This window comes from Eleutherodactylus coqui, chromosome 4 (assembly GCF_035609145.1).
Source record: "Eleutherodactylus coqui strain aEleCoq1 chromosome 4, aEleCoq1.hap1, whole genome shotgun sequence".
Lineage (NCBI taxonomy): Eukaryota > Metazoa > Chordata > Amphibia > Anura > Eleutherodactylidae > Eleutherodactylus > Eleutherodactylus coqui.
The window spans coordinates 28,178,041-28,205,355 of NC_089840.1; the positions used below are offsets into that span (position 1 = coordinate 28,178,041).

A 27,315-nucleotide genomic window follows, 5' to 3' on the forward strand; every position below is an offset into this window, starting at 1 on the left:
TAGCAGTACGCGCAGGTCGGGCATAGCAGCATGGCGGAAGACGAGAGTGATCAGGAGTCGGAGAGGCTGGTGGAAGAGCTGGAAGCCATAGCCGAGGAGGAGCTGAGGGGGCTGGGAACGGCAGAGCTGGGCAGCCGGGACTACTGCCGCCGCTTCTGTGAGGTGAGAGGCTGCGAGAGACACAGGAGGAGCCGGTGCGGTGTGTGGCCTTACTGCCTCGTCTACCGGCCGAGCCCGTGTGTAGAGCGTCCCCTACCTGTCAGAGGTGTCCGGCGGGCATGTTACCGGTCTGTGGGGCGCAGTTATACCGCCCCCTGTTGTACTGTCAGCCCTTAGCTGAGCGTCCCCTCTGTAATGTATATAGTTATATCTGCCCTGGCACTGTCAGCCCCTCACCTGAGCGCCCCCTACTGTACTGTCAGCCCGTCACCTGAGCGCCCCCCCTACTGTACTGTCAGCCCGTCACCTGAGCGCCCCCGACTGTACTGTCAGCCCGTCACCTGAGCGCCCCCCGACTGTCCTGTCGGCCCGTCACCTGAGCGCCCCCCGACTGTCCTGTCGGCCCCACACCTGAGCGCCCCCCGACTGTCCTGTCGGCCCCACACCTGAGCGCCCCCCGACTGTCCTGTCGGCCCCACACCTGAGCGCCCCCCGACTGTCCTGTCGGCCCCACACCTGAGCGCCCCCCGACTGTCCTGTCGGCCCCACACCTGAGCGCCCCCCGACTGTCCTGTCGGCCCGTCGCCTGAGCGCCCCCCGACTGTCCTGTCGGCCCGTCGCCTGAGCGCCCCCCGACTGTCCTGTCAGCCCGTCGCCTGAGCGCCCCCCGACTGTCCTGTCAGCCCGTCGCCTGAGCGCCCCCCGACTGTCCTGTCAGCCCGTCGCCTGAGCGCCCCCCGACTGTCCTGTCAGCCCGTCGCCTGAGCGCCCCCCGACTGTCCTGTCAGCCCGTCGCCTGAGCGCCCCCCGACTGTCCTGTCAGCCCGTCGCCTGAGCGCCCCCCGACTGTCCTGTCAGCCCGTCGCCTGAGCGCCCCCCGACTGTCCTGTCAGCCCGTCGCCTGAGCGCCCCCCGACTGTCCTGTCAGCCCGTCGCCTGAGCGCCCCCCGACTGTCCTGTCAGCCCGTCGCCTGAGCGCCCCCCGACTGTCCTGTCAGCCCGTCGCCTGAGTATATGAGCCCCTCACCTGAGCGCCTCCTAGTGTACTGTCAGCCCCTCAAATGAGTGCCCCCACTGAAACGTATGTGGTTATATCTTCCCAGGCTATATCTGCCCTGGCACTGTCAGCCCCTCACCTGAGCGCCACCTACCCCGACTGTACTGTCAGCCCCTCACCTGAGCGCCACCACTGTAAGGTATATAGCTATATCTGCCCTGACACTAAAATTAGTCCCTCACCTGAGCGCCCCCCCTACTGTACTGTCGGCCCCTCAACTGAGCGCCCCCCTACTGTACTGTCGGCCCCTCACCTGAGCGCCCTCCTACTGTACTGTCGGCCCCTCACCTGAGCGCCCTCCTACTGTACTGTCGGCCCCTCACCTGAGCGCCCTCCTACTGTACTGTCGGCCCCTCACCTGAGCGCCCCCCCTACTGTACTGTTGGCCCCTCACCTGAGCGCACCCGACGTAATGTATATAGTTATATATGCCCTGACACTAATATCAGTCGTAACCTGAGACCATTAGCCCCTCACCTGAGCGCTCCCCACCCCGACTGTAATGTCGGCCCTCTGTCTGAGAATATCAGCCACTTACTTGAGCCCCCTATTCATGCGCTGTAATGTTGACCTCTTACCTGAGTGTTCCCTGCCCTGTCACTAATATCAGCCCCTCACCTGAGCGCCCCGTGTCCCCACTATAATATTGACCGCCTACCTGAGCCCCATGTACCCTGGCTGTCATATCAGCCCTAACCTATGTGCCCCTCCCTGTGATATGGGCTCATTATCTGAGCATCCCATGTCCCCGCTGTAATATTGGGCCCTGTTTGTGCTCTTGCTGTAATATTGGCCACTTACCTGCGTTCCCTGCTCCTGTCATATATTCCCCTTTACCTGAGTGCCTCGTGCCCTTACTCTCAGCCCCTTATCCCCACCGTAATACTGACCGCTTACCTGAGTGCCCTGAACCTGACTGTGATATCAACCCCAAACCCGAGCACCTGGCCCCTTGCTGTGATATGGGCCCCTACTGTAATCACGGCTCCTCACCTGAGCACCCCATTCCCTACCTGTAATGTTGGCCTCTTGCCTGAATGCCCCATTCATGGTAAATAGGGAAACAGCTTTATATATAATGTCCTGCTGCTGTGTCTACAGCGCCTACATTGACCGCCGCTTTATTAGAGCCTTGGCGCTTCCCTGTGACCCCGGAGTGCGGTATAAAGTCACATGACAAGTTCTCTGTGGATCAGCTTCAGTGTGAACCCACATTAGATGGGAAAATCCAGCAATCTGAGCGACTTCCAACAAGGCCGGGTCATCGGTGTTAGACTAACCGGGCCGGGATGTCACTGCCAACTTGTGGGGTTTTCTCATATAGCAGTGCGGAGGGTGTACAAAGAATGGTGTGATCAAGGGAAAACATCCAGCAAAAGGGAGTTCTGTGAAGGGAAACAAATTGTTGCTGAAAGGGGTCAGAGGAGGATGTCAAGAATCATCCTGACCTACAGGCTCTGCTGAGACGAGCAGCTGAATACAACGTTGCCGATACGCTAACTTGTCTAAACACACAACTCGTCAACAAAAAGGGGTCAGAGGAGGATGTCAGCTGTGTCCAAACGTACAACTCTCCTTTCCTTAGCACTGATGGGCTATAACACAGACGACCAGTTCCAGCGCTATTGCTGTCTGAGAGAAACAGAAAGGCGAGAGTCCAGGGGGAAAAAGCTAAAAAAATAGTATCACTGAGCAGCGGAAAAACATCTCCTGGTCAGATGATACAGATTTCTGTTGCCCCGTGCTGATAGGAGCCAGAATTTGGCACAGGCAGCATGAATCGATGACCCCTTCCTGTCAGAACATGTCAGCACCTCCATCTAATCTTTAGCGACTACAAGAAGCTTCCTGTCCGCAGGGGCCGATATTCCAGCAGAACGACTTCACCATCTAGTGCAATCTATGCTGCAGTCTTGAAAGCCAAAGTAGTCCACGGCGCCACAAGACCTTCGAACCTCTGTGGTCAGATTACAAAGGCTCCTCTGTAGTTTGATCTGCGTCCCGGCCCCTCCCATCTGATTACACATTCAGTAGGTTAGGAACCGTAAAAGACCGTTCTGCCTCGGAAGGGGGGGGTTTGTGTTTATTTGTGTTTTTGTTTTTTTTAAATCTTGGGTGAATTAGAACAATGAAACTAAATTCTATAGAAAGGTGAGCTGTCCGTTACTAAATAGTATTGACACCCCTACCTTCTAGTGCCGGGCGGCCGGTAGTCCTGGTTGACCAGTGACTATATATTCTGATACTTCTATCATCTTCTCCCCTCAGGCCGAAGGCACACGGCCAGGTCAGATTCTGCATGCGTCCCCTTCCGGATCTGTCTTGCAGATGTGCTAGCCGGCACAGTACAGACGACGCGGCGCCTCGCTAGACGATGATGCGGATTCCGCAGCCCATACACAGTGACGGCTGCGGATCAGACGGCTTCCATTGACTTTAATGGAAGCCGTCTGCGTGGAATCTGTGTTGAAATAGAACATGCAGCGTTTTTTCCTCCGTGAGTGGACAGGGAAAAGCAATTTTTCTATAGCATGTCTATGGGCTGTATGCCTTGCGGAATCCGGAGGCGAACGTCCGCTCTGGATTCCACAATTCAAATACACCTGTGTGCATTGGGTCTTAAGGACTGAGCGTGGTAAATATACAGTGCTTGGTCCTGGGCTTTAATCCCAGCCGATAGCAGAAGTACGGTGCGGGATTAAAGCCTCTGCTCCTGCAATCAGGCAGAGGCAGGTTCGGTTTTCGGCTTTCAAAAAGTGAAAGCAGAAGTATTACCGTACTTCCACTATGTGACTCGGGGATCCCGTGACCGCCTGGTGCCCCTGTTACAGCAGATCTGCAGGGTCTTGGCAGACCCTGATCAGCTCTGCCAGTGACTGATGTCCATACAAGGGCATTTTTGCCCTGTAACTGGGGCTCCTATGGATGCGGCTCCTATGGACGCCTCAGCTACAGTGGGAAAGTGTCAAATTGAAAAAAAAAAATGTGAATGTCCCCCAGAGGTCTTACAGGATGTCATGGGGAACATAGATGGTAAAAAAAAGCTACAAAAAGAAGTAAAGAAAGATCATAGAATAGAATAAAAAATATACTTAAAAAAAAAAAAAAAAAAAAATGTCCCACTGCTGCTGCTGACCTGCGCCGTCGCCGTATGCGCCCTGTAATCCCAAACGATACAAATTATATATGCAAATGTCTAAAACAAAATGAGCCACCTATTCCTGTCATTTATTTCAGCGTAAACATACTAATTTTACAAATAAACTATAAATAACATTTTAAAAAAATATCATTTTACCCCGAACTAAAGCGAAAAGAAGTCAGCGAAAAAAAGATATAAAAAAGAAATCTTATGTCGCTGGAAAAAAAAAAAAACTACAAAAATAATTGTGGAAGCTGCAGAACAAAAAATAGGACAATAAAACCACCATGGGTAAAATCTCTAAAAAGTGTCTGGTCTTTAAGGGGTTAATGTCTGTATTTTAACACACGCCCTTCTGAATCTGAGTGCGGCCAGGTGAGCAGTAATGACAGCTCACCTGTATAGGATACCTGTATCTAGAACGTCTGCTTCCCCGAGGAAAAGAGGAACTTCAGGGAGCAGATTTAGGCCAGACTAAATGTGAAGTGCATCGATAAGACGGCAAGTTTTATTCCGAGGTGCGGCGCCTCCCAGAGGGGATGTCTCGCCTATATTTTTCTTCTTTCTTACAACCAGACAGTAAAACATTCTCCATGTTTTTATTTTCCGACAGATTCTGTAGTCTGTACTGCAGTGACTAGGACGGCCGCCATCTTGCCTGAGCTGCAGTTAGCAGCATTTAGATTCATGCCTTACAGAAGAACTGACGGGCTGCTCACACAATGGGCAGAAGGAGACCCATTGATTTCTATGGGGATGTGTAGTGGGCATGTTCTGTGAGCTGTGCAGCGAGGGGGAGGAGGTGAGCTGTGACATCACCTGTAGTGGCAGATCCTGTGTTATCTAAATATAGGTGTCACCTTTCATTGTAATCCTGCTGATGATGAGGATGGGTTTTCTCTACAGAACAGGAAGTCTCAGACTATTGCAGAATTTTAAGTATTTTTTATTTTTTGAAGCATACCTGAGTTTTCTATAATTCACCAGGTTTTCCTTACACTCATTTGCATGGGACGTGTAGCAAGCATAGCATTCTGCCAGTAGTTCCCTGTCCTGACTTCCTTGCCCTTACTTTCCATGCTCCCTGTCGTCTCTGGCCCAATCAGCAAGGAGGCAGTATCTGAATGCCCGCCCTTCTGCTTTTCCAAAACAATCAGGCACTTGGAGACATTCTGACCAAATGGTTAGTAAACTCCCTGTATGTGTGTGATTGCATTCAAAAATGCACACAGGTTGTAACAGCGGGAGATGCAGAGACTAGGGAGACATTTATCACAGTGTCTGCAGGTCTGTCAGCCTGTGAAGATGGCCCCTCCCACTGCTGCTATAGAAACTTCCCTGTGTGCTAGTTGCTAATGAAGCTTTGAATCTTCAGAGTGGGCTGCAAAGTATTTGGGACAGCGTCCCCTAGTGGCAGACACTACAAACCTCATTTACAATTGTAGAGCAAAAACAAATAATGTAAGTATATCACAGAAACGATGAGACGAACAGAAGCTGGTAGGTGAACAGAAGGGTCTGAGACGTTGCTGCCCCTTTAAATATAGATCTTGACATTGGAAGGGGAAAAAGGATAATCGCCAGAAATTTACGTACGTTTAACATAAATACTTGACTTCTAGAATAGATCATTAGCTGATCGGGGAGGTCCGGCCGCTGAGACCCCCACAGATCATGATAACGGGGGTCCAGTCTGTCCCTGAACAAACGGAGCGCTGGTCTAGAAGGCGCACTGTACTCTGTTTCTATGAGAGCACCAGAGATCGTGGAGCTCTTGACTCTACTTTATTCCCTAATGGTGCCGCTCTGGGGTACAAATCATGTATTTAACTTTTTATTAATAAAATGGGAGGGATGGAAAAAGCACCTTCTAACTTTGTATTTTTTTGGCTTTATGGGGTTCACCATACGGTCTAAATGAAATGTTGCCCTAATACACGGGGGTCAGTTTGATTACCACAATACCAAATATATAGATGTGTGTTTTGTGTTACTATTACTCCCCCCTTCCTTGCTAGGTATGAAGAGCTGATGATGTCACCACGTTCCAGTTTTGTGATGTCACTTGGAGGTGCAGGCGCTAATCTTACAGTTTTCTTCATTCATTCTTCCGCAGGTTGTTGAAGAATATACTGCACGCTGGCAAGTTCCTCTACCGCAGCTCCAAGTACTGCAGACCGCGCTGTGCTGCTTCACGTCTGCGAGCGTGTCCTTCCCGGCTGAATGTGACCACGTGCAGCACGTCCTGAGCAGGCTGGCTCTGTAAGTGCGCATCTACACCTACAGCCAGGGCTTTATAGAGAGAAAGGGGCTTATGTTTGTTCTTTACGCACGGCTAAACTAGACCGATCTGCCTCAAATTTGTTATGTAGCCTTGTGCTTTACTAAATACAAAATGCCTTTTTTTAATTGCGTTCGGTCAACTTCTCTGATCTCTCATTCCCCTCCGACCGCTGTACATCTCCTGTTAACAGGGGGCGCTGTACAGTACAGACAATCGGCAAGCATTCTTATGCTTGCTGAAACTCCTTGATCAGCGGATGAGCGTTTTCTTGTCTGCGTTTCTATGCGGCTGATTGTCAGGCGAACGAGCGTTTGGAGAAACGTTTGACCCCAACAGTTGGGCCACATAAAATGAACTTGGACTGCAGTTTCTGTCTACAGTGATATGTAGAAGCTGCAGAAGACGAGCCGCGCAAAATTAATTAAACCTCATGGCAAAAATAATTGTCAGCCCAACATGCATGCGTTTAACCCTTTCAACAAGTTTGTTTGTGCCTTAAGGCTGAAACCAAATTCTGGAAATCTGGTCTGTGTTCCCTCCAGGGTCATCGGGTCCAACCCCCTACTCGGTGCAGGATCACTAAATCATCCCAGACCGATATCTGTCCAGCTTGATATATTTAAAAGAATAACAAAATTCTGGAAAAAATTTTTTATTTTTTAAATCGCATAGATTTTTGTATGTTTTGCGTATTTGTGAGCAATGTAAGAGACTAATTCTAGTAGGTTTTACAATTTTGATTATTAATCTATGTTTATAATTTGTAACTTGTATAAATTGGTGGAAATTAGTGGAATTGGTGCAGATTTTCCACAACGGAATATCTGTATCGAATTCCGCATTAGACCAGCGCTTCGTATTTTGACGTAGATCCCGAAGAGACTTCAGACTTCAACCCTGGATTTGAAGAGAGAAATCTGCGGCGCTTTTTTTGCTAAATCCATGCCAAATGGTGTGTGTTTTGAAGCAGATTGTGGTGCGAATCTACATCAAGATCTGTTATGTGTAAACGCACCGTGATACATTTATTTCCAGATAAATTATTAAAAGTGGTCCTTAATCCATACAATCCCATATACTAACTAAACAGTATGGGATGATTGTGATGGAAGGGGTTAAAGGGGTTGTCCCGCGGCAGCAAGTGGGTCTATACACTTCTGTATGGCCATATTAATGCACTTTGTAATGTACATTGTGCATTAATTATGAGCCATACAGAAGTTATAAGAAGTTTTTCACTTACCTGCTCCGTTGCTGGCGTCCTCGTCTCCATGGTTGCCGTCTAATTTTCGCCGTCTAATGGCCACATTAGACGCGCTTGCGCAGTCCGGGTCTTCTGCTTTTCTCAATGGGGCTCCGTGTAGCTCCGCCCCGTCACGTGCCGATTCCAGCCAATCAGGAGGCTGGAATCGGCAATGGACCGCACAGAAGCCCTGCGGTCCACCGAGGGAGAAGATGCCGGCGGCCATCTTCACCGGGTAAGTAAGAAGTCACCGGAGCGCGGGGATTCAGGTAAGCGCTGTCCGGTGATTTTTTTTTAACCCCTGCATCGGGGTTGTCTCGCGCCGAACGGGGGGGGGGGGGGGGGTGGTTGAAAAAAAAAAAAAAACGGTTTTGGCGCGGGACAACCCCTTTAATGTGTGGTTTACAGTAACTTCAGCTACTCTTGCCTCCCATCTCACACTGGAAGGGGAGGGGGGGGCTTCTATAGCGCTCAAATGTATGGGAAAGGTTTACCACAATAAACTTTCTCTGCCGGCGCTGTGATCGGTTGTCACTATATGATGTCATCGGGACCTGAACCAATCAGACCCTGACTGCACCCAAACCAAAGGTGTTTCACCCACTTGGAGGTACACAATCGCCCACTGATTGAATAACCTATATTTACATCTGTCCAGGAAGCGGTAACGTAAATTTACAGTGGGCTTTGACGAAATGGTTAACTCAATGGTTAGCCCACCAAAGTTATCCATGGGCTTTTAATTGGTCCCCTCATAATCCAGTGTGACTTGTTATCCGCAGCGCCAGCTAGTTAGTTGTCTGACATCCTTTCTCCTTATTTTGCTCTTCATACGTTGTTCTTAATGTGTTGCTGTTTTATTTCAGAAGTCTCTTTGAGTTGCTGCTATTTTTTGGGAAGGATGAATTCTATGAGGCTCCTTTAAAAGACATCCTCGGTTCTGTCCAGGTGAGGATGGGTTTGTTTCCTGTGGATTGTTGGGGAACCCTGCGAGTATCCTAGAGCTCACGCGCTCGCTCGCTCACACCCAGCATTGTTTAGTTGTCACCCCACTAAGGCAATTTATATAGAAGCCGGCCACGAACCCGCAGCGATCGGCTAATAGCTCAGCAAAGGGAAGTGTAGAATTAGGCTGCCTGCAGACGGACGGGTTGGATCCTGCTGCATTCTCGCAGCTGGATGCGGACCAGCGCTCCTGCAGAGGCCTGCGGCTCACCCGCTCCTGGCGTCTTCCGTCTCCTGCTATGCGCCAGCTGCCGGCCCGTCACTACTGACATTACTGTACGGGCCTCTGTTAGACCCGCACAGATATAGAACAAGCCGCAATTTTGTTTTCCGCGTGTGTTTTCACGCGGACAAATCACGGCTGTGTGCATAGGATCGCGTTTTGCAATGCAATCCTATGCAGGCGGGCACGGGCGGAAATTCTGCGGGAAATCCTGCTGCAGAATTTTCACTAGTGTGCAGGGAGCCTAACATGGCTACTCTTTGGATGAATGCCTGTGCAAAGCTTAGTTGGGCTTCACACGGGGCGGATTTACAGTTGAAATTCCGTGCAGATCCCCCGCAGCATTTACAGTAACAGCGAAGTGGCTGAGAGTTTGAAAATCTTGTCCACAAGCTGTGAAAATATTCCGAACAAAACCCGTGCGGAAACTGAGATGCGGTGTGGACAGAAAGGTGCAATAAACCCGCTTCACAGTTTGGATGCAGGCAATCCGTGGCTGAGCTGCAGGGAATGCCCACTGCGGACATTCTGCTGCGAATCGCCCCTGTGTGGACCCCGCCTTAGATGGCTCTCTTTCAAGCAAACTCGGCCCATGTGAGCATCCCTCTGCTCTGAACCCGTCTATACTGTGATTTGCCCTAAAATAAGTTTGCCAACAGTGCTGCCCCTTTTAGACGAGCCGATTCTCGTTTTAATGAGCGAGTGACGTCACCACTAACTCGTTCAGCCTGTTATTAGACTGGCAGATCATCGCTGAGAATCGTGAACTTCTCGTTTGGTGTTTCACATTCCTATGTATACGCTGAGCGGGCAGCATTGATACAAAACGAGAAGTGAGCAAGAAGTGAGCGAGCCGATGATGATTTTTTTTTTCTTTTGTCCTGCTGAAACGGAACGATGAACAAAAAGCCAGTTCATTACCAGTAAGAGACCCTTATCAAAAATGTATGCGTTTCTACGGAACTTCCCCCTGTAAGGAGAATGAGGGTCCCCATCTGTCCCGGCCAGCACTCCACAGACGAGCGGTCCAGACATTTGTGTCTCTGTTGTAGATGATGGGAGTTGTGATAACAGCTGAGCATTTCCCACCCCTCAATGGGGAGAGCTGCACACAGACGGCCACATCTAAGTCATATTCTCTTTTCTGGATTGCCATTCTCAATAGATGGAGTACCAGGGAAGGCTACACGGGGCACTCTTAGTACATGCTACCCTCACTACATATGAGCGCCACATACAGACCGTTCTATGCCCGGATGGTTGGGGGCTGCAGGTTGCGCACCCTTGACAAAACAGAATACTGTGTGAACAATATTACATTATGGATTTTACACAAGTCCTAATTTCTGTGTTTTTCAGGAATGCCACGACCTCTTAATCCGATACGACAACACAGACTTAAGGCTAGTCACATGTGTGATTAAGGATGGAGGCCCTTGGGAAGATCCAGTATTACAAGCTATACTTAAAGGCAAATCTGAACCTCAAGAGATTGGTAAGTTTCATTTTATACCCGACATGTTGTCGTTCGGTATATGGGGCCCCTGGTGAAGCCTCGGTGGTAGATGCCGTTCCACAACGTTTACTGGCCAAGATGGCCACACGTCCGTAATCCGCCGGCAGGAATCTGATTTTCTTTCCTTTCCTAGTGGACAAATACTTGAGGTCCGAGAACCAGCTGTTCTTTGAGTTTCGAGTGAGATATCTCATCGCCTGCGAACGTATTTCGGAAGCAGTGGCTCTAATAACGACTTGCTTGAGTCACCCTGAAGTCAGCAGGAATCTGTACTACCATCAGGCCTACTTTACCAGTCTGCATATGACCCGACTAACAGACAGGCTGCTTCCTGAGGTTTGTTCTTGTCCTATATTATGAACTTTTATCTATATCCGGGGAAAATAGAAATGCAGAACTTGTCGCCTTTGTGCCTGCATTACTAATCCATAGCATGAAGGCTGGGGGGGGTCATCATTTGGGACCTTCACCAAGAGAATGGCAACAGGACACGTCTTTCTGAAGGACCGAGTGCTTTTCTTTTTTTGCATCAGGATGGTTTCTCACTATTTATTCAGGAAGGAGTCCCAAGTTTTTGATGCAGTTTTTAAAGCGGTTTTCTGAAGAAAATGGTACTGGTGACCTATTCTCAGGATAGATCATCAATAGTTGATCGGCCGGGGTCGCAACCGATCAGCTGATTGTGAGCCTGCTGACAGCTCCGCAATAAAATAGAGGATCGAGTGAGTGCAAGCGCGGCTTGCATTGAAATCAACGCAAGCCGTGCCTTCAATTACAGTGGCTCGAGTCGATTTCAAGGAGAGCTGTGCCTGCAGTCACAAGCGCCGGCCACTACAGAGGTCTGAGCAGAGACTTCTGCTCCGACCTCTGAAATTGCAGCGCTTGTCAGCAGGCTCACAATCAGCTGATTGGTCAGGATTCCAAGTGATGGCTCCCAGCAGATCAACTATTGATCACCTATCCTGAGAATAGGTAATCAATAGTATTAGAAATAGTACTGGAAATCCCTTTTAAGACAAAGCTAGGTGTGGATCTAGCGGCAGCGGGAGACATACTTACATTATATTTCCCTTTTTTTTCAGAATCCGGTTCTAGTCTCGGCACAAAAACGGCAACTCTTTCTATAAAAACAAAAACTGCCTGTGAAGCCACCCTTAGGACCAGTTAATATGGCCATATATTTCGGGCCGTTAGCTGACCATTCCACTGACAGCACACGGCCCATGAGGCCATTCACATGTACCATGGTTTATGTGAAAAAAGTGCTGCATTTCCCATTTGAACTTCCCTTTTTTACTGATTAGAACAGGAAATGCAATGTGCATTGTCTGTGGAGTCTGAGTGTCGAATGTAAGACGCGCCCAACGCGCACACGGCCTTGTGAAGCCGGCTATGGGGTCAGCTCATTGATGTTTTGGTGGCACTGTCACATTTTCTTGCAGATTACAGCTGAACAATAGGGGTCTCGGCAGTGGTTGTCCCTGTTGGAAGACCCTTCTTATTAATAGGATTGTCCATGGCAGTAAACCTCTTGAGGGTGGATTCACACACGACGTAAAATCCGCTGTGGGAACTTACACCATGTGCTTCTAGTGTTATAAAATAAAAAATCTGCATCTCGTACGTGGAAGGTATTTGCACGGCTAACTATTCTTGACTGTGGAAAATACTTTCTGCAGAGTCTCCTGTATTGTTGCAGGATTTTATCATAGATTTCAATGCTGGGAGAAATTCTGCAGCAAATGCGCTACAAAAGGCACAGCGGTCGTTTCACTTGAGATTCTTACTATGTTGTAGATCTTGCAGCACATTAACACCACGTGTGATTCTAGCGCGACGCTCAGAAAACGAGGAGCTCCTGTAAGAATTATAAGACTGAACAACTGCAGATGTAATTTATAACTAGAGATGAGCGAGTATACTCGCTCAGGCACATTACACGAGCGAGTAGTGCCTTAGCCGAGTATCTCCCCGCTCGTCTCTAAAGATTCGGGGGCCGGCGGGGAGGAACGGAGGGGAGATCTCCCCCCCCACCCCCCCACCCCGCCGCAACTCACCTGTCACCCGCGCCGCCCCCCGAATCTTTACAGACGAGCGGGGAGATACCGCCGCAACTCACCTGTCACCCGCGCCGCCCCCCGAATCTTTACAGACGAGCGGGGAGATACTCTGCTAAGGCACTACTCGCTCGTGTAATGTGCCTTAGTGAGTATACTCGCTCATCTCTAGTTATAAACCTTCCTGCCGATGTGTAATAATGCAGTGATCCTGGCGGGCTGACATCGTCATCAGAGTGTACAAATGTGGGGTTTTTGTAGATTCCTTTTCTCTGATTTGTAAGGACTGAATCTGCCTGTTTGGTAAGTTCCTTATTTCTAATCGGTGTCTTCTCTCTTCCAGCACGTACTAAGAATAGATTGCAGTGACGGAGTTAAAATTATCTGCAATATTGAAAAAGAAGGTAAAACGGCGTTGGCGCTGCAGCTGAGCGAAGCTTTTCTTATCACACAGTTGCAAACTGGAAAAATGTATTGTGTTTGGTAAGTGTCCAAATAGAAGCCTGTAGTATGAAAAACTGCGTCCTCTCCTCCTGCTCCGCTAAACACGAGCGGGCGTCTGCAGAGCGGGATCGCGGCGTTGTGTACGCATTTTATTGTCAGTTTAGTGTTCGCATGTGAGAGGTTTATTCATCTCTCTTCACACTGCTTTCAGTCTTCGAAGCAAAAAACAGTTTGGGGACAGAATTGTAGCGGTTAGTATGTGAGGTGGAGACATCTTTGGTCTCATAGTGTCCATCCCCGTCAGTCTTGACTGGATAGAAAAGCGCAGAAAATGATGTGGTTTCTTTTTCATACATTGACCTCATTGATTGTATTCTGATATCCGTTGCAATGCAATTATCTGCATGGAAATGCATAGCCGGTACGGAACTGGTGCATGATGGGAAAATGTGATGTGAAAAGAGTGGATGAATTCCGCATCTTTGATTCATCTGAAGTGCTTTGTAAATAAAAATAAGTGTGTGTATGTATATGTATACGTGTGTGTGTGTATGTGTATATGTGTATATGTGTATATGTGTATATATATATATACTGCTGAAAATGATGCAACAACACTTATTTGGTTAGCAGTCAGGATACATACAGGGTTACATAGATAACTGCATAGTATTAAAGTAAAGAAATCTTTCAAACAAACCCAGAATGGTGGAGTAATGGGGGAAAAAAAACGACGCTTTCCTCCCTTGCCATTCCTCTTCCACCGATGCCCAGTCTCCTCTTCCAGCTGTGGAGCGATGACGTCCTGACAGTGGGACAAGTAACCACTGCAGATAATCGCCAACCAAAATGAGCCATTGATTGGCTGCAGGCGATATGACCCTGTCGGCATGTGCACTACACCTCCATTAATTTTAATGGACCTATTGGTAATGGCTAAGGACTTGTCTTAGGCCATCTCTGACAGTCCCATTGAACATATGCGTTGCTGCTACACACAACTGTCACCATTCCATTAAGCTTCCTCTGACTTTGTGGGGGGGAGCGGGGGAACTCTGTTCTCAGCGGTCCCTATCAAAGAGACTTTTAACACCTATCCTCTAAGTAGGGGAGAAAAGTCAGTTGTTAAGTAACCCCTTTTTAAGGAACCTGTCAGGTCCTTTGAACCCAATGACCGAGTAGTCCGGGGATACAAGTTTCGTACTCGCTTGTCTCCCTGTTGTCTTGTCATCCACCCGCGAAGCCTTCGCTCAGCGTATTGTGCGCACACGGTCTTCATCATGGACAGTATGTGTGAGCAGTAGAGATGAGCGAACCTACTTGTTTCGAGTAATTACTCGATCAAGCACCGCGATTTTTGAGTACTTCAATGCTCGGGTGAAAAGATTCGGGGGGCGGGGGGAGGCGTGGCGGCGCGGGGGTAGCAGTGGGGAACAGGGGAGAGCCCTCTCTCTCTCCCTCCCCCCCCCCCCCCCCCCCCCCCACTTACCCACGGCGCTCCCCGAATCTTTTCGCCCGAGTACGGAAGTACTCAAACGCGGTAATCGGGCGAAAAAGGGGCGTGGCCGAGTAGGTTCGCTCATCTCTAGTGAGCAGTGAATGAACAGTTGAATCCTCTCTATTGACTAAGTGTTGCCTTTCTTGGGCAGCGGAATGGGGGGGGAAAGAGAGTAGGAAAGTCACAACTGCGGACTTGGCAGCACCAGTCCTATGAGACCATTTTCTCAGGTTATTGGGCTCATTGGACCTGATGGGTTCCCTTTTTAATTTTTATGCAGTAAATATGTTTGCAGTGAGCGAACTCTGCAAATAACGGCACATATTGGGGAAACTGTAAGACTAGTTCCACTATGTATCCAGAAGTATTTCTAATTCATCCTCGGTTTTCTCATTTACAGGGATTTAGTCTTTATTTGGAGTAAACTTCAGTTAAAAGTAAACCCTTCCAAGCAAGCGTTTGTGGAGCAGTGCTACAACATGCTGAGGATTGCTGCAAATGTGAAGGCCATATTTCCCTTCATGAAAACCATCAGAGAGGAGGTAAGTTCTGGGTATAAATGTCTTGTCTGTAGATATGTGTAGAATCAAATACTTCATTACAGGGGTTGTACCAGAAGTACAAGCTATTCCCTATTCACAGGATACTGGATAACCTTGTTTGGGATTGTGGGGCTGCTTCTTCCACCCGCAATGCTGTCACTGTGGAGTGAGAACTGGTTGGGCATGCGTGGTCGGCGCTCCATTCATTTCAACAGGGTTGATGAATATGCCCAAGTGCTTACTGCGTGACCATCTCTGGCAGTCCTATTAAAAATGAATGGTGTGCCTGTGCAACCTTCACTCCATTCATTCTACTCACTGCAGGGGGTACAGTAAGCCTGCAGTGATGAGGATGGTGTATATGGAACGCCTGTTCTTGGGATCGGTGGGTTCTCAGCAGTGATATTCCCCCACGGATCAGCAAGTTGGGCCCTTTCCTTTGGATAGGGGAGAACTTGTAATTCTGGTACAACCCTTTAGTATATATTTGTGCAGTGAAATCTCATGACTTTCAGGGTCGCTGCATAAATGCTTGACAGTAAATGTTATGTGTCAGATTCACAATTCCCATATATCCTGTGTATATTGACTTTACTTTGAGACGATCACCCAAAATCGTGATGGGTCTCAGTCTTACTGATATACAAAACACCATAGAATTCTGCAAGACACTAAATAAAGGACAGTGGTTTTTTTTTGGCTCTGTCTGAAGCCTTTCTACCCTTACCTGTTTTATATACTTTCTGTGACCGTCTCATCTGTTTAATAATTCCCTGCATACTGGGTTAATGCTTGACTTCTCGTTGCAGATCGGTGAAGGTTCTGTGCAGCTGTCCGTTGAACTTTGTGGCTGTGCGTTACAGTTGGATCTCCAAGACGACCCTGAAACAAAGTCATTAATTTATAAAACCATCGCTTACCTGCTGCCCACCGACTTGGAGATCTGCAGGATCTGCGCATTGTCCGTTTTCTTCCTGGATCGAACCATACAATCTTATAGAATTGTAGAACGGCTGTACGGCTACTCCGACGAGGATTACAATGAGTTCACCAGCTACGTCGAGAATCGAGTGCGTTTTGAACTACTTCCAATATTAAAAAGGGGTTTATTATTCGATCCAGAATTTTGGAGCTTCTCAATGATCCAAACAAACTGCATCGCTCTGCTGGGAGACGAGGCGACACTCGCTTTATCCAATGCTAGCGCACCAGTTAATGTCGCCGAACAACAAAGTTTGCCTTTGGACGCACCTGTGGTGCCATTACAGAATGGCGAATTGAAGCACAAAGAAAGCAGTAGCAGGCTTAGACTCCCATCGACTCCTAGGAAAAACCATACGGTGCCCCTCCCCTCTAGGATGGATACGAACACACCCAGGCATCAATGTACTTTGTGTAATAGAGAGTTTTTGGGTGGTCACATACTTAGACATGCACAGACCCATCTTAAGAAAGGTTGGTTTTCATGTGTTATGTGCGTCCGGAAGTTCAGGAATAAAATGGCCATGCTTCGGCATCTAAAACATCACCTAAAGAAGATTCAGAGGCATCGGGCAAGAAACTCAGTCGATGTTTCTTCAGACGCTTTACAAATGTATTCGGATAAAACTGATATTAATTCTTCTGAAACCTCGTCTGAGACTGGAAACTCGAACCAGGACTTGCTCGACAATGAGCATCCCATGCCTGGTGACAATCACACCGTCGACCATAATGGAGGCAGCCTAAATTATTCCACAGCTACACAGACCTCATTCTCAACAGACGTAAGCAATTCGGAGGACGTGACTGCACTAGGCGAAATGCAAGATCTCGACGACGCTGGCGGAGAGTTGAGTGAATGCGTTAAATTAAATGGCGCTTTGTTTTATAAAGATGACCCGGTTGTCAATCGTCAGGATACTTACCCGTGCCCTGCCGAAGGTTGTCAGCGGGTTTTCCAGAAGGTAAGGGCCTTGAATAAGCATGCACGGAGAGCGCACCCCTCTGATGCGAAGGTACAGCAGCACATCATGGCGTGGAACAAAGGCAAGTGCCGCTTCTGCCAGAGGAAGTTTCTGAATTGCAGACACTTTATCGACCACCTGCGCATGCACTCGTACCCGAACGTCTATGTTTGCCAGCAGTTGAATTGCAATAAGAGATTCAAGTTTTCAGCTCAACTTTCTGAACATCGGCAGTGCCACGAGACCTTCGAGGTTCAATGCGGCTTCATGAACTGTTTTGAAGTTTTTGATCAAATTTCTTCCCTTCACGAGCACGAAGCTCAGCATTACGAACAAAGTCCATTACCTAGTAGCACTTCTTTACCCAACGTGGAGCCTCCAGAAACTTGTCTTGTTCCACAAGAGGACAGTAGTAGTTTAGACCATCAACAAGACACAGCTTTACCTCCTATCAAAAAAGTAGAACCTGCCGAGGAAGACGAGGCTCTAGATCTGCCCGTTCCCATTTGGAAGTCAAGAAAGGATCTAGCGGAACCAAAGACCTATAAACAAGTCGAGAAAAAGATTAACGGCGAAGTCTACTTGCCTGAACAGGTCCTCCAAACTAGCTGCAATGTAGAACCGGATCCAATTCCCGAAACCACTCAGGCTGCTACCGCTGAGGAGCAAAGCCTTAATGGACACCCTACTGAGGAGGAGCCTAATGTCGTGGTAGAAACGTGTGCCACGGTAGACGATGATACGGAGAGTAGTCAGAACGATCCTCCGACCTTAGATACAGCACAAGAGATTCCACCAACAGAAGTTGCTACTGAAAATGCACAGATACCCCCTAAACCAAATGTGATCGCTTCAGCAGCGTACGGCGCAGTGGCGGCGCGGCCTTTTAGCAGACCATTGCCGCCCAGTTACCTGGACGAACAGTACATTAGTATGCCAAAACGGAGGAAAAATGGCCAGGAACATCATTCTGAAAACCATACAGTATCTAAAGCTCCCACGGATAAACTGAGATGTTGGAAGTGCCTAACGAATTACTGCAGCTCGGAAGCACTTGAGCAGCATCTAGCACAAAAGAAGTGTCAGCTGTATTTTGGTTTTGACTCAGATGATGAAAGTAAGTAACTTAACCCCTTCAGGAGAAAGCCTGCTTATGCCTTAATGACCAGGCCACATCTGGAAGTCTGGTATGTGTGCCTTTAACAGAGAACATTTCGCGCTTAGACAAAACTATAATCGTTCAAAAAAATCGTTAAAGGCAAAAGAGAGCGATAATAGTTTGGTTTAAACGCGAGCCAGCAAGAAACAAGAATTGTTCACTTTTTCTTTCGTCCAGTTTCAGCCGGCATAAAAATCAGCATTGGCGCACTCCCTTCCCGTTGTGTTTAAAAACTCCCCGCACAGTGCTACACTTAGGCCTCATGTCCACGGGCAAATTAAGATTTTAAATCCGCAGCGTTTTTCCTGCACGTGGCTCCGCGCCCCATAGGGATGCATAAAACACCCACAGGTAGTTAAATACCTGCGGATATCATTTTTCCTTCAGGCGTGGGTCACGCGTGCAGGAAAAAATCATAACATGCTCCATTTAGGTGCGGGTCTCCCGCTGGGATGGCTCCTGCAGGCTTCTATTGAAGCCTATGGAAGCCGTCCGGATCCGCAGGAGACCCGCGCCTGAATTAAACTCACCTGCTCCGGGCGATACAGGTCTTCCTTCGTGGCCAGAAACTTCTTTCTTCGGCTTGGCGCATGCGCGCGGCACGCAGCCGGCGTGCCGAGCACATCCGCCAGGCCGAAGGAAGAAGATCCGGCCGCGAAGAAGGGAAGACCTGCATGGCCCACAGCAGGTGAGTTTATTCTTATTTTCAGCCCTCATGTCCGCGGGGCAGGTGGGACCCGCTACGGATTCTCCATGGACAATCCGTAGTGGGCCTGATTTTCCTCGTGGACATGAGGGCTTCGGGTTCTCAAATGACGAATGAGAAGTGAACGATTCTTAACAATGTTCCGCCTGTCTAAACAGACTGACATAACTCGTAGGTTCGTACAAGAATCGGCTTATCTAAAAGGGTCTTAACTCTAAGCCTGGGTTCACACGGGGCGGATTCCCATCGGAAATCTCGCGGTTTGGCCGCAGCAAAATCCGCACCATTTCCACTGGGAAAACCGCCGCGGAAAAAGCAGCGGCGGCTTTGAAGCGGCCCGGCTGCTCGCTCTTTCGCTGCGGCCGGCGCTCCCATAGAGGAGAGCGCGGCTGCAGTGGAATGAAAAAAAGAATGGACATGCTGCATATTCTGAAACCACGGCTGCGGATTGGCTGTCTCGTGTGGACGAGATTTCTGAGAAATCTCGTCCACATGGCTGGCTAATCCCGAGATCAGCGGCCGCGGGCGGATTTGCCGCGGCAAATCCGCCCTGTGTGAACCCAGCCTAAAGGTTTTACACATCCAAGTAATCCTGGCAGCTTCTTCGTCACACGTTGTACTTCATTTAGGTGGTGAAGGTAGACCGTTTTACGATTTGCGTAGATTTATTAAAAATGTCAATGAAGGAAAAATTTTTAAATCAGTCTTCAACTGCCGTCTGACAAATCTGGACATACATACCAAACTAACTTCTTGATCAGATATATATTTTCACTTGTTTACTTTATTTTGGATGTACTTTTTAAAAATTTTGCCTATTTCTGAGCAATTTAGGAGAATTACTAATTTAACATTCTGGCTTGCAGTGTTTTTAATTTTCATTTATATTTTACTTTAGCATTTTTAACTTCATGTCCGTGGTATTGATGATTAAATTAATTGATTTATAATGTGAGGTTATGTTCACACACAATAGAATTTGTGAGAATTTTCCACTGCATCTGCACCAAAATCCACATCCAATTCTGTATTGCACTACTAGTTCTGATTTTAATGCAGATTTTATTCTTTTTTTTTTTTTGTTTCTTTATTGCAACTATTTTGAAATGAGTATAAAAAAAAAAACTTGAGAGGTCACAGCGCGGGTCTAAAATAAAGACTCGATAGACATATTAAAAAGTTCTGCTTGTCGCTTATACAGGAAATATAGATTCACGGAAGTGAAAGGGGCATTAATATCTCACAGACAAGAATTATAAAAGCACTAGAGATGAGCGAACGTGCTCGGCCACGCCCCTTTTTTTGCCCGAATACCGCGATTTTCGAGTACTTCCGTACTCGGGCGAAAAAATTCGGGGGTCGCCGTGGCGGCGCGGGGGTTGCAGCGGGGAGTGGGGGGGGAGAGGGAGAGAGAGAGGGCTCCCCCCTGTTCCCCGCTGCTACCCCCCCCACGCCGCCACGTCTCTCCCCGCCCCCCGGCGCACCCGAGTACTTTTCACCCGAGTAGTGAAGTACTCGAAAATCGCGGTATTCGGGCGAAAAAGGGGCGTGGCCGAGCACGTTCGCTCATCTCTAAAAAGCACCTAAGGGCTTCTTCACACTGGCAAGGTTGATAGCGGGATGTAATTCACAGCCCGCCCCCTTGCAATCCATGTGAAGAAACTCCTGGATTAGAGGCGGGTTTCATGTGAAAACTGCCTTGCGTCACTGTGGGGAATCCCTTCACCCCGGCGCTTCTGAAGGGACTCCCCGCGGGAGTGAAGGAATCCCCCAGCGGAGCTGTCACAGCCGCGGCAGGGGATCGCAATGTTCTCCCATTGTTTTCAATGGGCGATATTGTAAAAAGAACGAACATGCTGTGATTTCTTCCTCCTCTCCCTCCTTTTTTTTCACGCAGCCTTGCAGGAGTGAAAACATTGTAAATGAGAAACCATTGAAAAGTATTTGTTTCATAATCCTGTATTTTCACTCTCTGGCATCGTGAGATTTTCTCGCCAGTGTGAAGGAGCCCTTAAGGATCGAAGTCCTGCTTAGAAAATACTGAATTACAGAAGGAGTATTAATTACAATCTGGGTTTGAAGTAAAGCGAGGTTCTCCATGTTTAGATCACCCACAGTGGTGGAATGGGTTATTATTATTATTTTTTTTTTTTGAAGACGGGCCTTTAGAATTGGGGAGAGGCCTGTAGGGAGCCCAGAGTACCTCTTTCAGCGACCTCTCTGGACGCAGGCCTTTGTTCCGCTGGCTCAGATAAGGAAGAGCCAGTAGAGAAACGTCGTCCTGGTTCTGAGCTGTGATTTATAAGTGAGGGCCAAAACGGGGAAACAAAATTTCTAGGAGCTGTAAATTTGATTCGCTTTCACCCCATTGTAAATTAATGTTCCTTTTGTTTTATAAAAGTATATTTATCTCCAGCACGTTCCACTCGTGCTCCACAACTAGGAGTCAAGAATGTCTATTTATACATCTTGTGAGAAGTGGCAAAAACTGATTTGCACGGTCGGGTTCTGTGCCACTCGGAGCCACAAATGCTCAAGAATACAGGTTTCCGTTAGCCGTGGCCCCATGTGCTGTTGTGGTCTCACACAGGGGTGGCTTAGCAAGGGAAACAGAATTTAGTTTTTTTGATAGGTGCGGCAGTAAAGGGACTTTTAGGCGGAGTGATTAGCGATTGAATCTTTTTTATTTATTTTTTTAAACGAGTGAAAGAGAAATGATGATCGTTGGGTCTATACACAGCCACCACCTGAATGAGAATCCGTCACTTTTCACTCTTCGTTCACTTTATGGAGGCATAAAAGGCATCGTTGGCTCGTTCACTCATTCACTCATTCACTCATTCACTTATCAATTGGATTAAAAGGCACTCAATGAGTCGTTTTCAGTCACTTAACAGCAAATGTGAACGCTTCTCATTTGAAAAACCAGGGCTGTATCTACCTATCTAAACGGGCTGCACAAGCCAGCAATAACCCTACTCGCTCATGCAAAGGATAATCTGTTCATCTAAAAGAACCCCCAGTGTCTTCCACTTTAGGCTGAAAACCGTATCACACGAGCAGAATAGGCCCAGAGCAGGATACTTGCAGAGGAAACCAATCAGCCGGGGGTTGCGGGTGGCAGGTCTGTGTCCACTGATAATGTTAGTTATCAGATCGCTGTAGCCTGCACTTTGCTTCCCGGGAGAGGAGGCAAGAGAGGTCAGAGGGCAGCACAGAGGATTAATCCCGCCAGAGTCACTACTCACCCTTTTGAACTGAACTGCAGGTCCAGTAAGTGTCCTACAGCCGATATTGTGGGAGACGAGGTTCCCTCAGCACTCCTACCTCCCTTCAGCTCCACTGGCCGGCGGACAGTTCGCAATTGACGTGGTGGTACCTCTCCCAGCAGTTAGAGGTGTGCTGTAGATTTTGATGCAGATCCACAACAGACTTCACCCCCCCCCCCCCCTCCTTCATGTGAAATACTGAAATCTGCTGCGTATCTGCATCAAAAACTATGAAAAATTTGCACAAATGGTGAGGATTTTGGTACAGCTCCACCCCAAAATTTGCTGAATTATTAAAAATGAACCCTACACTATACAATCGCCTATACTAACTCAATAGTAGAGTTGATTGTAATAGAAGGGGTAATGTTGAGGTGTGCAGTTTTACACAGTAGGCTCTCCAGCTATGACCATGCCTGGAAAGCTTGTTGCTTTCCCGGCCCGTGTTGGGATTTGGCTGTCACTAATGACATCATCAGGACCTGAACCAATAGGGTTTCAATGACCGCACCCAACCACAGGCTGTTGGCAATGGCAGAACGTAAATTTACGTCACTGCTGCACAGAGCCTAGGCAGCAGGGTTGTAAATTGGCTGTGGGTGGGCACAAAGTGGTTAATGTTACGCAGTTAGCAGTGAAGAGAATTGTATAGACGCTGCCTAAAAAACTTTTGGAGCAGTTAACCATCCCAGTATAACCCCCAGTCCCACTTAAGGGATAGCAATCTGTCCAGTTATGCCCCTTTACATGGGTCAAGCGACTCAGCTGCTGTCGTCATCACCATTTGAATGATCCGTGTTTAAGCTGCACTACAAGTCCCTGAGTCGGCGCTGATGTTTATGCCGGCTGAAACTGAATGACGAACGAGAACCACGCGATTTCCGTTAGTTGCTCAGTTTTCGGCCGTGTTGAAATTGAATGATTATCGTTGAGTTTTGCTCATTTGAACAATAATGGTTTAGTCTAAATGCAGCATTCGGAAGCAGAAGCGATTGTGAATCTGTTTCAGCTACTTTAGTGTAAATGGCGCAATGGAGAGGCAAGATACCCCCACAAAGGAATACCCTTGGTGGCCAAAGACTCTTTTCTTCCTTCCTGCTGATTCTTTAGCTTTGCCGGTGTTCTTGTCCTTACTGGTAGATGAGGCGCTGCCCTCAGCCCAGTAGGTTGCACAGGTGGTACTCCTCTTCCTCCAGGATGGCACATCCAAACATGCCAGCGCTAGAAGGTTCATTATGTCTCCTAGTAGAGTCTTGTGCATGTAGCAGATAGCAGGACAATGCTGTTACATGAGAAAAAGGATATCAACCCGGCATTGGAGGAGCGCTGCCAAAGTCCTACAAAATTACCTCCAGCGGGCTACCGGGCTACAAGCTTCCAACCAAAATGTCAGAAACCGACTCCATGAGGGCCCGGCATCCTGTAGTGGGACCCGTGCTCACAGCCCGGCGCCGTGCAGCTCGATTGGTATTTGCCAGAGAATATGAAAATCAGCGGGTCCAGCATTGGCGCCCCGTTCTGTACACAGATGAGCACATGACATACTGGAACGAAGCTGGAGATGTTCTGGTGAACGTTGCGCTGCCTGCAGGATCAGGGTTTCCTTAATCTTTCCGAGCGGTGTGCATGTAAAAAATTATATAGTGTGCAGTATGGTGGTTCATGCGTACAGGCAGCGCTGGGTCCTAGGACATACTGATAAGATGACTGTGAGTGTTGGGAAATTGATTATGAGCCCCAGTGGGAAAGGAGAGAAAATCTTCGTTGGGCTCCGTGTGTGCTGCATCAGACACCCCCCTCCCCCACACTTAGTGCGCACAGACTGTATGGTCCTGCAGCCCCACTGACTCTCTTCTTTTCTTTGTACTCTCCCCTATACCGGATCTTCTTAGATACAGCTGTTGTCACTGTGAATTTGGCAAAGGGTTTGTTCTTACTGATGATGGTCAATGGGCAAGTCACCCACTGACTCTGAGCAGTAGGGACCGCCCATTTGTCAAATTCACAGTGCCAGGAGCTAGATCGAAGAGCCCAAACTAACAACAGGGCCGTGGCTGCAGAGTTGTGTAGCCAGCCGTACTACCTTTTCAACGCGAGAGGTCCTCTTTTTTATAAAGAAAACCACAAACGGACCCCGGAAAGACACATTTCTAGGTATATTGGCTACCTCACTCCGGGGATCTCTCTTGCTCTGTATTAAAGGGACTCCATTATATTGATCATTTTATATGAGGAGGCACCAAAAAAAATGGGAATCTTCCCGCCTCGCCCTCCGTATTCATGCGATCTCACACTGGGCAAATTCTTTTTTACGATTAAAAAAAGAGATACAATTTCCAGCTGCACGGTGTTCGTATGAATCCGCCATCCCAAAAAAAGGTAGAAAACTGAACAACTTGTTCAAAAACAAAACTCTGGAGCCGAATGCAACTTTCCCCAACGTTGGCTGGTGTACCGCCTCAGAAGGGCTCCGCAGACTTCAGCTAGCAGCAGAAGCCGGTAGTAGATATGCCCCCCCTTCCACCAGGAGAAGATTCCTGTTTATTTTTGGGGACCCCCTTGTATTGTATTTTATTCTTATAAGTAGTTCTTTGCTTTAGACAGCCTGTACTTGTTTGAAAGGATCTTTGACAATAAGTTGAGAAAGTGTCTCCCTCCCGAAACCCAAAGAAATCAGCGGTGAGGAAACTAGACACGAAGTATTCAATTTCCCTGCAGACGCAGCACAGGAGCAGTGAGCAGTACCCCGCGCCCATCTACAGGGGGCAGAAATACTATGGAAAGCTTGCAGCAGTTCAGCATGAAAACTCCACATCAAAATCCACACCTATGGTGTGGACGTTTTTGGCTCACCCCGGCAGCCTCTAGTGAGTGCCAAGCCACTGGTCAGGTGATTCCACTTCCGCATCACCTGACCAGCAGCTAAGCGCTCACTAGCTCCAGCTCTTCACCTATGTAAGATGTCCCAGGACAAGAACTCTGCCCCCATGTGGATGCATCTTCTATTACAGTCACCATCCTGGGATGGGCTATCTACTAGTATGCGCTGGTGGTCTGATGTTGGGGGCGGTCCATCGGAAAGAGCCTTAAAGAGGACCTGTTGTATGCTCAGGCCAGCTGCATAGCTTTACAACTCCATTCCCCCAAATCCAGTGATGTTTTTTTTTCTTTTTCCTTACTCCTGTCTGTCCCCCTTGGATACGACTCCTGGAGCTACTCTAGTATTTGGTAAAGTGGCCGGTCTCCATCAAACCTAATGACATCCGTTGACGGTGAACAATGGAGGCTGCCCACTTGAGCTTTGGGAAACCTATTTAATAAGAGCCGGTGCGGGGGAATGGAGCAGAACAGAACTCCCCCATCTCTGGAGGCAGCTGCTATGGATTCGGCTCCGAGGACACGATGCGTCCTCTCTAAGTTGCAGTACTAGCAATAGCCTATGGACAGAGTGGCAGTATTTCTGGAGACACTTTTTCCAACCGTCAAGACTCCCTTCTAGTTTCTTGGCCAACAGTTGTATAAATCGTCATAAAATATTAGTGTCCTCTAACTCTAAAATCAAATGTATTGAATGATTTATGACCCCTATATGGGTACAAATTACACATTTTTTCATACTAAGGCCACTCTTGCTCATTTTTCACAACGTTTAGCGCAGCGTTTCTAACCCCGATATTTTAGAACGCGGTCTGATCTATTTTAGTGTGTTTCAGCGAATTTTAACGCACTTCATCACCAATTGTAATGATGGGGTGCAGTAAAAAACACTGTCGAACGCGCTTGAAATGCTCTAAAATGCGCCGTTCTTGTGAGCATAAAAATACTGCATTTGCACTAAATACGCACATACACAGAAAAAATGGTACGACTTTCACACAGCAAAACTCCATGAGCCCTGCGGGCGCGCTTACTTCATACCAGATTCAACAGATCCATTTAAATCTGAACCGCACAGAAGCGACACCATTTCTATCATTTTTTTTCCCATTTCATTTACGTCCATTTTTAAAGCTTTGTTTTGTGGTTTTTTTGTCCGTCTTCCCTTCTGCGCACGCTCAATTATCATTGGATGAATTAAATGGACAACAAAAATGGAGGCAAACAAAAACGTCCCTTCAGTTCCGTCTGCCATCGACTATAATGTTAAAAAAAGTGCTGCAGCCGGGACTGTACAAAACTGAAGTGCAGAAAACCCCGCCGCTATCGATGGGAAGTAAGAGGGAATCGTTATTTCCATTTAACTGATCTTCCGACAGAACCGCAGAGCGGACAATGACATCGACGGCGCCAGAACCAGTTCACTGTAACTTCTCAGATAGTGTGGATACCACTTTAAGATGTGAAGTTGATGCAATGGATTTCCTGGTGATGCTGATTGTTAATCCTTCTTCCTTTTCTCCCCGCAGGTGCCTGGTGAAAACTTGCACAATTTAGAAAAATCTGTTTTCTTTTCTTCCCGATTTTGAATTTGGCCTTAAACAATAGGACTTTACCAGCTTTCACGTTTTTACTACAAATTCTTGTGGAGTGCCCGATGTATATTTCAATTCCAGAAAAATGTTCACTTTCACATTTTAGCAACAAAAAAAAAATGTGCCATGTAATTTTGAAGTGTGTTCTGCCTCAAGGATTGAATCGAATAAAATATTTTATATTTATCACATCGGCCTTGTGGTCTGGTCAGTCTTCGTACAACTCCCTGTTTGCTGTGGTAGAGAGGTAAGGCCACATCGGCGCCGGAACCTCCACCGCCCGGAGGCTTCCATCCCAAAACTGGGCAGCTGAGCGGAAAACGGGTTGACCCAGTTATAGTCAGTGGGGTCTGCCCGGCGCTGTACGGTATTGGCCAGAGACGGAACCATTTGGCCATGGAGATTCCGGAACGGAGGAAAGCGGAATCCCCAGCGCAGACGTGAAACCACCCCAACACGGTCTATGACATATATCATTGGGATTCTGGTAATAAGTTCTCTATTGAACCTGACTCACCTCGTTACCGAGAGGCAGCGTGGGGCGAAACGTGAGACCTTATTAGTCATTTTTTTGTATGGGATCTTACAGAGAA

General features: G+C 47.9%; 1 protein-coding gene across 1 annotated transcript; it reads left to right on the top strand.

Moving 5' to 3' along the window:
- Positions 1-26,911, top strand: ZNF654 (zinc finger protein 654). The gene is made up of 9 exons (XM_066599148.1): positions 1-162; positions 6,475-6,620; positions 8,752-8,833; positions 10,473-10,608; positions 10,763-10,965; positions 13,030-13,169; positions 15,029-15,170; positions 15,980-18,233; positions 26,657-26,911. The coding sequence occupies exons 1-9, from the start codon at positions 31-33 to the stop codon at positions 26,665-26,667; spliced, it is 3,246 nt and encodes a 1,081-aa protein (XP_066455245.1). The 5' UTR covers positions 1-30; the 3' UTR covers positions 26,668-26,911.
- Positions 26,912-27,315: the final 404 nt, after the last annotated feature.

What these genes read in the sequence shown, in the direction of transcription:
- ZNF654 (XM_066599148.1), top strand. Translation starts at nt 31, where the DNA reads ATGGCGGAAGACGAGAGTGATCAGGAGTCGGAGAGGCTGGTGGAAGAG. An exon ending in ACATCCTCGGTTCTGTCCAG is followed by an intron (nt 8,834 to 10,472) that starts GTGAGGATGGGT and finishes TGTGTTTTTCAG; the next exon opens with GAATGCCACGACCTCTTAAT. An exon ending in ATCTGAACCTCAAGAGATTG is followed by an intron (nt 10,609 to 10,762) that starts GTAAGTTTCATT and finishes TTCCTTTCCTAG; the next exon opens with TGGACAAATACTTGAGGTCC.